General features: G+C 32.1%; 1 protein-coding gene across 1 annotated transcript in view; it reads right to left on the reverse strand.

Annotated features, from left to right (window-relative positions):
- Nucleotides 1-342: 342 nt before the first annotated feature.
- inhbab (inhibin subunit beta Ab) overlaps nt 343-13,265 on the reverse strand; it is a 50,786-nt gene continuing 37,863 nt past the window's right edge. Inside the window, exon 3 of the mRNA XM_034183688.1 lies at nt 343-1,382. Coding sequence (XP_034039579.1) covers nt 607-1,382 — 776 coding nt within the window. The 3' untranslated portion in view covers nt 343-606. The remainder of the gene's footprint in view (nt 1,383-13,265) is intronic.

Here is a 13,265-nt window from a genome sequence, read left to right on the forward strand (position 1 = left end):
CATGAGTAAACCTGTTTACCTTTTTACGGCTGCCCCTGTGCATTGTGGGTCCTGAACCTGTTGCGTTGCTTTTTTCAGAACAGATCCTCATATATACAGCAGCGGGTGAAACCCTTGGGACTGTCACGATGATTCTAAAATTAAGGATTAAAACCAAAATGAGAAAGAAACGTTTGGCTTGTTTCACCTTCAGTTCTAAATACCGGCATCAATACATAATACTGTTGAAGGTAAATGTCATATTCATTTGTCAGCTGAGAATGAAGCTCAAGCTTTCATGTACAAAGTTTAATATTCAGCTTGTTTAATCATTTTGGTTCCAGCAGTTAAACACATTTCTTATCTTCTAAGTATTATAATCACAAAGTCTTATGTTTTTGAATGTTGGCTAAAGAATTCATCCAAACACCATTAAAACAAAACACAACTCTTGAAATAATTTAAAAGATGTACAAATGAAGTGTGAACAGCATTGCATAGTGTTCCAAGGTCAAGAATATGAAGCGTTATGTCTGAACATAAATAAGAGCTCTTTCGTCACGGAAAAGTGCTGCGTTGCTGATCTCGTGGAGAGCATTTTGGAAGTATTTTTGCTCATGCCGGTGTCTATGAGCAGCCACACTCGTCCACGACCATGTCCTGGATGTCTTTCTTGATTATCTTTTGCTCTTCGTTGTAATAGAGCATCGACATGGCACGCAGCCGTGTCGGCACACAACATGACCTGCTGTTCTGGAATGGACTGTAGCCCCGCATGCGATAGTGACTGATGACAGAAGAATGGAAGGACAGCGACGACACTGCCACGCCTGCCATGTTGTAGGGGCAGTTACCTTCACAGTAGTTGGCATGGTAACCAGGTGGGGCAATGATCCAGTCATTCCAGCCAATGTCTTTAAAGTTGACATAAAATTGTCGCTTGCAGCAGACCTGGATTTTCCCATCACACTCCAAACCACGCTTGATCCGCCTCTGGGCCACCTCTTCCCAAGCTTGGAACCCCACCATGAGGAAGGGCCGGTGGGACAGTTGGCGCTCTTTGCCACCGGCCGATGCCAGGATGGGTGTGGCTCCAGCCTTCGCACACAGCAGGCATGACACCCGCAGGCTGAGGTAAGTCTCACCGCGGGCCAGCAGAGCCTGGACACTGTTGGGCACAGCGAGAGCATGCCAGCCACTGCGGCGAGTATCCACCAGTTTCTCCGAAACCGCTTCCCCCTCCTGTTTGCCAGATGCAGCAGTTGGATAGAGCTGAAGTGTCACCTTGCCTTTGCCCTGGTTTCCATTCTGCAGTTTGAGGAAGATCCAGACGTCGGCTTTTACCAGTGTGGAGCCACTTCCCTCCACTGACATGTGAAAGGTGATCGTGTTTGGAGAGTCTCCTGCGGCAGAAAACAAGGCGACAGCTGATGTGTTAGCATGGCCATCAAAATGTAGAGGCAACTATATTCATCTCCAATAGTAACAATTTTTCCATGTTTCACTGTGAAATAAAAAAAAAATCTTTTTTGAATGATTTTTATTAATAGTTTAATATATAGTTTCTCTCAGCTGCTAAAACACTAAACCTTGTTGTCTGAACCCACTGATTGAATCAGTCACTCTTTTGGCAAAACCATCAGCACTTTTCACCTGTTTAGATACAACTTGGCAACACATTTTCATTGTGATGCACCTGTGTTGTGTAATGATGAGCACAGGTGGCAAAAGTCAAACACAGTTAAAGTGCACGTGTCACCGGTCGAACACGACAACTCAAAACTGATCACACTTGTGTCCAATAGTAAAATCACCAGTGTTAAATTAACACCATACATTCACTGGCAGTGTTAATTTAACACTATGTGTTAGTTTTACACTGGTGATTTTACTGTGTATATAAGCCTGAGGGAGGACGGACAAAGGGTCCAACCAAATATCAGTAGATTCACTGTGTCCACCAGAGTCACAAGACCTTTTCAAACATTATAGTATGTAAATGTTGACAGGAATTACTGCATGACTGTACAATATACTGTAAGAAAATACATGTTTCAGAACATCAATGTGCCAAAGAACTGTAGTATTGTAATGGAGGGTTAGTATTCCATGTATATTTTTGTACTTTATTTTTAGGTAGGCTTCTCTGTACAAGTGCTAAATGGACAGGATTTCTGTTATTTGTACTTTTTTTTTTACTGTGTAGAAGTGCTAAATGGACAGGATTTCTGTTATTTGTACTTTTTTTTACTGTGTACAAGTGCTAAATGGACAGGATTTCTGTTATTTGTACTTTTTTTTTTACTGTGTACAAGTGCTAAATGCACAGGATTTCTGTTATTTGTACTTTTTTTTTTTTTTTTACTGTGTACAAGTGCTAAATGGACAGGATTTCTGTTATTTGTACTTTTTTTTTTTTTTTTACTGTGTACAAGTGCTAAATGCACAGGATTTCTGTTATTTGTACTTTTTTTTTTTTACTGTGTACAAGTGCTAAATGGACAGGATTTCTGTTATTTGTACTTTTTTTTTTTTTACTGTGTACAAGTGCTAAATGCACAGGATTTCTGTTATTTGTACTTTTTTTTTTTACTGTGTACAAGTGCTAAATGGACAGGATTTCTGTTATTTGTACTTTTTTTTCTGTGTGCAAGTGCTAAATGCACAGGATTTCTGTTATTTGTACTTTTTTTTACTGTGTACAAGTGCTAAATGGACAGGATTTCTGTTATTTGTACTTTTTTTTTTTTTACTGTGTACAAGTGCTAAATGCACAGGATTTCTGTTATTTGTACTTTTTTTTTTTTACTGTGTACAAGTGCTAAATGGACAGGATTTCTGTTATTTGTACTTTTTTTTACTGTGTACAAGTGCTAAATGGACAGGATTTCTGTTATTTGTACTTTTTTTTACTGTGTACAAGTGCTAAATGCACAGGATTTCTGTTATTTGTACTTTTTTTTTACTGTGTACAAGTACTAAATGGACAGGATTTCTGTTATTTGTACTTTTTTTACTATGTACAAGTGCTAAATGCACAGGATTTCTGTTATTTGTACTTTTTTTTTACTGTGTACAAGTGCTAAATGGACAGGATTTCTGTTATTTGTACTTTTTTTTTTTACTGTGTACAAGTGCTAAATGGACAGGATTTCTGTTATTTGTAATTTTTTTTACTGTGTACAAGTGCTAAATGGACAGGATTTCTGTTATTTGTAATTTTTTTACTGTGTACAAGTGCTAAATGGACAGGATTTCTGTTATTTGTACTTTTTTTTACTGTGTACAAGTGCTAAATGGACAGGATTTCTGTTATTTGTACTTTTTTTTTACTGTGTACAAGTGCTAAATGGACAGGATTTCTGTTATTTGTACTTTTTTTTTACTGTGTACAAGTGCTAAATGGACAGGATTTCTGTTATTTGTACTTTTTTTTTACTGTGTACAAGTGCTAAATGGACAGGATTTCTGTTATTTGTACTTTTTTTTTTTTACTGTGTACAAGTGCTAAATGGACAGGATTTCTGTTATTTGTAGTTTTTTTTTTACTGTGTACAAGTGCTAAATGCACAGGATTTCTGTTATTTGTACTTTTTTTTACTGTGTAGGATTTCTGTTATTTGTACTTTTTTTTTTACTGTGTACAAGTGCTAAATGGACAGGATTTCTGTTATTTGTACTTTTTTTTTACTGTGTAGGATTTCTGTTATTTGTACTTTTTTTTTACTGTGTACAAGTGCTAAATGGACAGGATTTCTGTTATTTGTACTTTTTTTTTTTACTGTGTACAAGTGCTAAATGGACAGGATTTCTGTTATTTGTACTTTTTTTTTTACTGTGTACAAGTGCTAAATGGACAGGATTTCTGTTATTTGTACTTTTTTTTACTGTGTACAAGTGCTAAATGGACAGGATTTCTGTTATTTGTACTTTTTTTTACTGTGTACAAGTGCTAAATGCACAGGATTTCTGTTATTTGTACTTTTTTTTACTGTGTACAAGTACTAAATGGACAGGATTTCTGTTATTTGTACTTTTTTTACTATGTACAAGTGCTAAATGCACAGGATTTCTGTTATTTGTACTTTTTTTTTACTGTGTACAAGTGCTAAATGCACAGGATTTCTGTTATTTGTACTTTTTTTATTTTACTGTGTACAAGTGCTAAATGGACAGGATTTCTGTTATTTGTACTTTTTTGTACTGTGTACAAGTGCTAAATGGACAGGATTTCTGTTATTTGTACTTTTTTTTTACTGTGTACAAGTGCTAAATGCACAGGATTTCTGTTATTTGTACTTTTTTTTTACTGTGTAGGATTTCTGTTATTTGTACTTTTTTTTTTACTGTGTACAAGTGCTATATGCACAGGATTTCTGTTATTTGTACTTTTTTTATTTTACTGTGTACAAGTGCTAAATGGACAGGATTTCTGTTATTTGTAATTTTTTTACTGTGTACAAGTGCTAAATGGACAGGATTTCTGTTATTTGTACTTTTTTTTACTGTGTACAAGTGCTAAATGGACAGGATTTCTGTTATTTGTACTTTTTTTTTACTGTGTACAAGTGCTAAATGGACAGGATTTCTGTTATTTGTACTTTTTTTTTACTGTGTACAAGTGCTAAATGGACAGGATTTCTGTTATTTGTACTTTTTTTTTTACTGTGTACAAGTGCTAAATGGACAGGATTTCTGTTATTTGTACTTTTTTTTTTACTGTGTACAAGTGCTAAATGGACAGGATTTCTGTTATTTGTACTTTTTTTTTACTGTGTACAAGTGCTAAATGCACAGGATTTCTGTTATTTGTACTTTTTTTTTACTGTGTACAAGTGCTAAATGGACAGGATTTCTGTTATTTGTACTTTTTTTTTTTTACTGTGTACAAGTGCTAAATGGACAGGATTTCTGTTATTTGTACTTTTTTTTATTGTGTACAAGTGCTAAATGCACAGGATTTCTGTTATTTGTACTTTTTTTACTGTGTACAAGTGCTAAATGCACAGGATTTCTGTTATTTGTACTTTTTTTACTGTGTACAAGTGCTAAATGGACAGGATTTCTGTTATTTGTACTTTTTTTTTTTACTGTGTACAAGTGCTAAATGGACAGGATTTCTGTTATTTGTACTTTTTTTTACTGTGTACAAGTGCTAAATGGACAGGATTTCTGTTATTTGTACTTTTTTTTTTACTGTGTACAAGTGCTAAATGGACAGGATTTCTGTTATTTGTACTTTTTTTTACTGTGTACAAGTGCTAAATGGACAGGATTTCTGTTATTTGTACTTTTTTTTTTTACTGTGTACAAGTGCTAAATGGACAGGATTTCTGTTATTTGTACTTTTTTTTACTGTGTACAAGTGCTAAATGGACAGGATTTCTGTTATTTGTACTTTTTTTTTACTGTGTACAAGTGCTAAATGCACAGGATTTCTCTTATTTGTACTTTTTTTACTGTGTACAAGTGCTAAATGCACAGGATTTCTCTTATTTGTACTTTTTTTTACTGTGTACAAGTGCTAAATGGACAGGATTTCTGTTATTTGTACTTTTTTTTTACTGTGTACAAGTGCTAAATGGACAGGATTTCTGTTATTTGTACTTTTTTTTTTTACTGTGTACAAGTGCTAAATGGACAGGATTTCTGTTATTTGTACTTTTTTTTTTACTGTGTACAAGTGCTAAATGGACAGGATTTCTGTTATTTGTACTTTTTTTTTACTGTGTACAAGTGCTAAATGGACAGGATTTCTGTTATTTGTACTTTTTTTTACTGTGTACAAGTGCTAAATGCACAGGATTTCTGTTATTTGTACTTTTTTTTTTACTGTGTACAAGTGCTAAATGGACAGGATTTCTGTTATTTGTACTTTTTTTTTTACTGTGTACAAGTGCTAAATGGACAGGATTTCTGTTATTTGTACATTTTTTACTGTGTACAAGTGCTAAATGCACAGGATTTCTGTTATTTGTACTTTTTTTTTACTGTGTAGGATTTCTGTTATTTGTACTTTTTTTTACTGTGTACAAGTGCTAAATGCACAGGATTTCTGTTATTTGTACTTTTTTTTTACTGTGTACAAGTGCTAAATGGACAGGATTTCTGTTATTTGTACTTTTTTTTTACTGTGTAGGATTTCTGTTATTTGTACTTTTTTTTCTGTGTGCAAGTGCTAAATGCACAGGATTTCTGTTATTTGTACTTTTTTTTACTGTGTACAAGTGCTAAATGGACAGGATTTCTGTTATTTGTACTTTTTTTTTTTTTTACTGTGTACAAGTGCTAAATGCACAGGATTTCTGTTATTTGTACTTTTTTTTTACTGTGTACAAGTGCTAAATGGACAGGATTTCTGTTATTTGTACTTTTTTTAACTGTGTACAAGTGCTAAATGCACAGGATTTCTGTTATTTGGACTTTTTTTACTGTGTACAAGTACTAAATGGACAGGATTTCTGTTATTTGTACTTTTTTTACTATGTACAAGTGCTAAATGCACAGGATTTCTGTTATTTGTACTTTTTTTTACTGTGTACAAGTGCTAAATGGACAGGATTTCTGTTATTTGTACTTTTTTTTTTTTACTGTGTACAAGTGCTAAATGGACAGGATTTCTGTTATTTGTAATTTTTTTACTGTGTACAAGTGCTAAATGGACAGGATTTCTGTTATTTGCACTTTTTTTTACTGTGTACAAGTGCTAAATGCACAGGATTTCTGTTATTTGTACTTTTTTTTACTGTGTACAAGTGCTAAATGGACAGGATTTCTGTTATTTGTACTTTTTTTTTACTGTGTACAAGTGCTAAATGGACAGGATTTCTGTTATTTGTACTTTTTTTTTACTGTGTACAAGTGCTAAATGGACAGGATTTCTGTTATTTGTACTTTTTTTTACTGTGTACAAGTGCTAAATGGACAGGATTTCTGTTATTTGTACTTTTTTTTACTGTGTACAAGTGCTAAATGGACAGGATTTCTGTTATTTGTACTTTTTTTGTACTGTGTACAAGTGCTAAATGGACAGGATTTCTGTTATTTGTACTTTTTTTTTTACTGTGTACAAGTGCTAAATGCACAGGATTTCTGTTATTTGTACTTTTTTTTTTACTGTGTACAAGTGCTAAATGGACAGGATTTCTGTTATTTGTACTTTTTTTTACTGTGTACAAGTGCTAAATGGACAGGATTTCTGTTATTTGTACTTTTTTTTACTGTGTACAAGTGCTAAATGCACAGGATTTCTGTTATTTGTACTTTTTTTTTACTGTGTAGGATTTCTGTTATTTGTACTTTTTTTTTTACTGTGTACAAGTGCTAAATGGACAGGATTTCTGTTATTTGTACTTTTTTTTTTTACTGTGTAGGATTTCTGTTATTTGTACTTTTTCTTACTGTGTACAAGTGCTAAATGCACAGGATTTCTGTTATTTGTACTTTTTTTTTACTGTGTAGGATTTCTGTTATTTGTACTTTTTTTTTACTGTGTACAAGTGCTAAATGGACAGGATTTCTGTTATTTGTACTTTTTTTTTACTGTGTACAAGTGCTAAATGGACAGGATTTCTGTTATTTGTACTTTTTTTTTACTGTGTACAAGTGCTAAATGGACAGGATTTCAGTTATTTGTACTTTTTTTTACTGTGTACAAGTGCTAAATGGACAGGATTTCTGTTATTTGTACTTTTTTTTACTGTGTACAAGTGCTAAATGCACAGGATTTCTGTTATTTGTACTTTTTTTTTACTGTGTAGGATTTCTGTTATTTGTACTTTTTTTTTTACTGTGTACAAGTGCTAAATGGACAGGATTTCTGTTATTTGTACTTTTTTTTACTGTGTACAAGTGCTAAATGGACAGGATTTCTGTTATTTGTACTTTTTTTTACTGTGTACAAGTGCTAAATGTACAGGATTTCTGTTATTTGTACTTTTTTTTTTACTGTGTAGGATTTCTGTTATTTGTACTTTTTTTTACTGTGTACAAGTGCTAAATGGACAGGATTTCTGTTATTTGTACTTTTTTTTTACTGTGTACAAGTGCTAAATGGACAGGATTTCTGTTATTTGTACTTTTTTTTTACTGTGTAGGATTTCTGTTATTTGTCCTTTTTTTTTTACTGTGTACAAGTGCTAAATGCACAGGATTTCTGTTATTTGTACTTTTTTTTACTGTGTACAAGTGCTAAATGGACAGGATTTCTGTTATTTGTACTTTTTTTTTTTACTGTGTACAAGTGCTATATGCACAGGATTTCTGTTATTTGTACTTTTTTTTACTGTGTACAAGTGCTAAATGGACAGGATTTCTGTTATTTGTACTTTTTTTTACTGTGTACAAGTGGTAAATGGACAGGATTTCTGTTATTTGTACTTTTTTTACTGTGTACAAGTGCTAAATGCACAGGATTTCTGTTATTTGTACCTTTTTTTACTGTGTACAAGTGCTAAATGGACAGGATTTCTGTTATTTGTACTTTTTTTACTGTGTACAAGTGCTAAATGGACAGGATTTCTGTTATTTGTACTTTTTTTACTGTGTACAAGTGCTAAATGGACAGGATTTCTGTTATTTGTACTTTTTTTTTACTGTGTACAAGTGCTAAATGGACAGGATTTCTGTTATTTGTACTTTTTTTTTACTGTGTACAAGTGCTAAATGGACAGGATTTCTGTTATTTGTACTTTTTTACTGTGTACAAGTGCTAAATGCACAGGATTTCTGTTATTTGTACTTTTTTTTACTGTGTACAAGTGCTAAATGGACAGGATTTCTGTTATTTGTACTTTTTTTACTGTGTACAAGTGCTAAATGGACAGGATTTCTGTTATTTGTACTTTTTTTTACTGTGTACAAGTGCTAAATGGACAGGATTTCTGTTATTTGTACTTTTTTTTTTACTGTGTACAAGTGCTAAATGGACAGGATTTGTTATTTGTACTTTTTTTTTACTGTGTACAAGTGCTAAATGGACAGGATTTCTGTTATTTGTACTTTTTTTACTGTGTACAAGTGCTAAATGGACAGGATTTCTGTTATTTGTACTTTTTTTTTTACTGTGTACAAGTGCTAATTGCACAGGATTTCTGTTATTTGTACTTTTTTTATTTTACTGTGTACAAGTGCTAAATGCACAGGATTTCTGTTATTTATACTTTTTTTTACTGTGTACAAGTGCTAAATGGACAGGATTTCTGTTATTTGTACTTTTTTTTACTGTGTACAAGTGCTAAATGCACAGGATTTCTGTTATTTGTACTTTTTTTTTACTGTGTAGGATTTCTGTTATTTGTACTTTTTTTTTTTACTGTGTACAAGTGCTATATGCACAGGATTTCTGTTATTTGTACTTTTTTTATTGTGTACAAGTGCTAAATACACAGGATTTCTGTTATTTGTACTTTTTCTTATTGTGTACACGTGCTAAATGGACAGGATTTCTGTTATTTGTACTTTTTTTTTACTGTGTACAAGTGCTAAATGGACAGGATTTCTGTTATTTGTACTTTTTTATTGTGTACAAGTGCTAAATACACAGGATTTCTGTTATTTGTACTTTTTTTACTGTGTACAAGTGCTAAATGCACAGGATTTCTTTTATTTGTACTTTTTTTTTACTGTGTACAAGTGCTAAATACGCAGGATTTCTGTTACTTGTACTTTTTTTTTACTGTGTACAAGTGCTAAATGGACAGGATTTCTGTTATTTGTACTTTTTTTTACTGTGTACAAGTGCTAAATGGACAGGATTTCTGTTATTTGTACTTTTTTTTTACTGTGTACAAGTGCTAAATACACAGGATTTCTGTTATTTGTACTTTTTTTTATTGTGTACAAGTGCTAAATACACAGGATTTCTGTTATTTGTACTTTTTTTTTTACTGTGTACAAGTGCTAAATGCACAGGATTTCTGTTATTTGTACTTTTTTTTACTGTGTACAAGTGCTAAATACACAGGATTTCTGTTACTTGTACTTTTTTTATTGTGTACAAGTGCTAAATGGACAGGATTTCTGTTAGTTGTACTTTTTTTACTGTGTACAAGTGCTAAATGGACAGGATTTCTGTTATTTGTACTTTTTTTACTGTGTACAACTGCTAAATACACAGGATTTCTGTTATTTGTACTTTTTTTACTGTGTACAAGTGCTAAATGCACAGGATTTCTGTTATTTGTACTTTTTTTTTTACTGTGTACAAGTGCTAAATATGCAGGATTTCTGTTACTTGTACCTTTTTTTTATTGTGTACAAGTGCTAAATGGACAGGATTTCTGTTATTTGTGCTTTTTTTTTTACTGTGTACAACTGCTAAATACACAGGATTTCTGTTATTTGTACTTTTTTTACTGTGTACAAGTGCTAAATGCACAGGATTTCTGTTATTTGTACTTTTTTTTATTGTGTACAAGTGCTAAATACACAGGATTTATGTTATTTGTACTTTTTTTTACTGTGTACAAGTGCTAAATGCACAGGATTTCTGTTATTTGTACTTTTTTACTGTGTACAAGTGCTAAATACACAGGATTTCTGTTATTTGTACTTTTTTACTGTGTACAAGTGCTAAATGCACAGGATTTCTGTTATTTGTACTTTTTTTTATTGTGTACAAGTGCTAAATGCACAGTGTATCTGTTATTTGTACTTTTTTTTATTGTGTACAAGTGCTAAATGGACAGGATTTCTGTTATTTGTACTTTTTTTTACTGTGTACAACTGCTAAATACACAGGATTTCTGTTATTTGTACTTTTTTTACTGTGTACAAGTGCTAAATGCACAGGATTTCTGTTATTTGTACTTTTTTTATTGTGTACAAGTGCTAAATGCACAGTGTATCTGTTATTTGTACTTTTTTTACTGTGTACAAGTGCTAAATGCACAGGATTTCTGTTATTTGTACTTTTTTTACTGTGTACAACTGCTAAATGCACAGGATTTCTGTTATTTGTACTTTTTTTTATTGTGTACAAGTGCTAAATGCACAGTATATCTGTTATTTGTACTTTTTTTATTGTGTACAAGTGCTAAATGGACAGGATTTCTGTTATTTGTACTTTTTTTTTTACTGTGTACAAGTGCTAAATGAACAGGATTACTGTGTACAAGTGCTAAATGCACAGGATTTCTGTTATTTGTACTTTTTTTTTTTTACTGTGTACAAGTGCTAAATGCACAGGATTTCTGTTATTTGTACTTTTTTTACTGTGTACAAGTGCTAAATGCACAGGATTTCTGTTATTTGTACTTTTTTTTTTTTTTACTGTGTACAAGTGCTAAATGCACAGGATTTCTGTTATTTGTACTTTTTTTTTGTACTTTCAGGCTCCTCTCCTGTGGAACCAGCTCCCAATTCAGATCAGGGAGACAGATACCCTCTCTACTTTTAAGATTAGGCTTAAAACTTTCCTTTTCGCTAAGGCTTATAGTTAGGGCTGGATCGGGTGACCCTGGACCATCCCTTGGTTATGTTGCTTTAGACGTAGACTGTGTTTCATAATTATTGTATGGCCTTGCCTTGCAATGTGGAGCGCCTTGGGGCAACTGTTTGTTGTGATTTGGCGCTATACAAGAAAAAAGTTGATTGATGGATTGATTTTTTACTGTATAAATTTTACTGCTAAATGGACAGGATTTCTGTTATTTGTACTTTTTTTTAATGTGTACAACTGCTAAATGCACAGGATTTCTGTTATTTGTACTTTTTTTTTTACTGTGTACAAGTGCTAAATACGCAGGATTTCTGTTACTTGTACTTTTTTTTTATTGTGTACAAGTGCTAAATGGACAGGATTTCTGTTATTTGTACTTTTTTTTACTGTGTACAACTGCTAAATACACAGGATTTCTGTAATTTGTACTTTTTTTACTGTATACAAGTGCTAAATGCACAGGATTTCTGTTATTTGTACTTTTTTTTTTTATTGTGTACAAGTGCTAAATACACAGGATTTATGTTATTTGTACTTTTTTTTTTTTTACTGTGTACAAGTGCTAAATACACAGGATTTCTGTTATTTGTCCTTTTTTTTTTACTGTGTACAAGTGCTAAATACACAGGATTTATGTTATTTGTACTTTTTTTTACTGTGTACAACTGCTAAATACACAGGATTTCTGTAATTTGTACTTTTTTTACTGTATACAAGTGCTAAATGCACAGGATTTCTGTTATTTGTACTTTTTTTTTTATTGTGTACAAGTGCTAAATGCACAGGATTTCTGTTATTTGTACTTTTTTTTTTATTGTGTACAAGTGCTAAATACACAGGATTTATGTTATTTGTACTTTTTTTTTTTACTGTGTACAAGTGCTAAATACACAGGATTTCTGTTATTTGTACTTTTTTTTTTTACTGTGTACAAGTGCTAAATACACAGGATTTCTGTTATTTGTACTTTTTTTTTTTTACTGTGTACAAGTGCTAAATGCACAGGATTTCTGTTATTTGTACTTTTTTTTTTTTACTGTGTACAAGTGCTAAATGCACAGGATTTCTGTTATTTGTACTTTTTTTACTGTGTACAAGTGCTAAATGCACAGGATTTCTGTTATTTGTACTTTTTTTACTGTGTACAAGTGCTAAATACACAGGATTTCTGTTATTTGTACTTTTTTACTGTGTACAAGTGCTAAATGCACAGGATTTCTGTTATTTGTACTTTTTTTTTATTGTGTACAAGTGCTAAATGCACAGTATATCTGTTATTTGTACTTTTTTTTACTGTGTACAAGTGCTAAATACACAGGATTTCTGTTATTTGTACTTTTTTTTACTGTGTACAAGTGCTAAATACACAGGATTTCTGTTATTTGTACTTTTTTTTACTGTGTACAAGTGCTAAATGCACAGGATTTCTGTTATTTGTACTTTTTTTTATTGTGTACAAGTGCTAAATGCACAGTATATCTGTTATTTGTACTTTTTTTTTTACTGTGTACAAGTGCTAAATACACAGGATTTCTGTTATTTGTACTTTTTTTTACTGTGTACAAGTGCTAAATACACAGGATTTCTGTTATTTGTACTTTTTTTTACTGTGTACAAGTGCTAAATGCACAGGATTTCTGTTATTTGTACTTTTTTTTTTACTGTGTACAAGTGCTAAATGCACAGGATTTCTGTTATTTGTACTTTTTTTACTGTGTACAAGTGCTAAATGCACAGGATTTCTGTTATTTGTACTTTTTTTATTGTGTACAAGTGCTAAATCAATCAATCAATCAATCAACTTTTTACTTATATAGCGCCAAATCACAACAAACAGTTGCCCCAA

The sequence above is a fragment of the Thalassophryne amazonica genome, chromosome 12, assembly GCF_902500255.1.
Source record: "Thalassophryne amazonica chromosome 12, fThaAma1.1, whole genome shotgun sequence".
NCBI lineage: Eukaryota > Metazoa > Chordata > Actinopteri > Batrachoidiformes > Batrachoididae > Thalassophryne > Thalassophryne amazonica.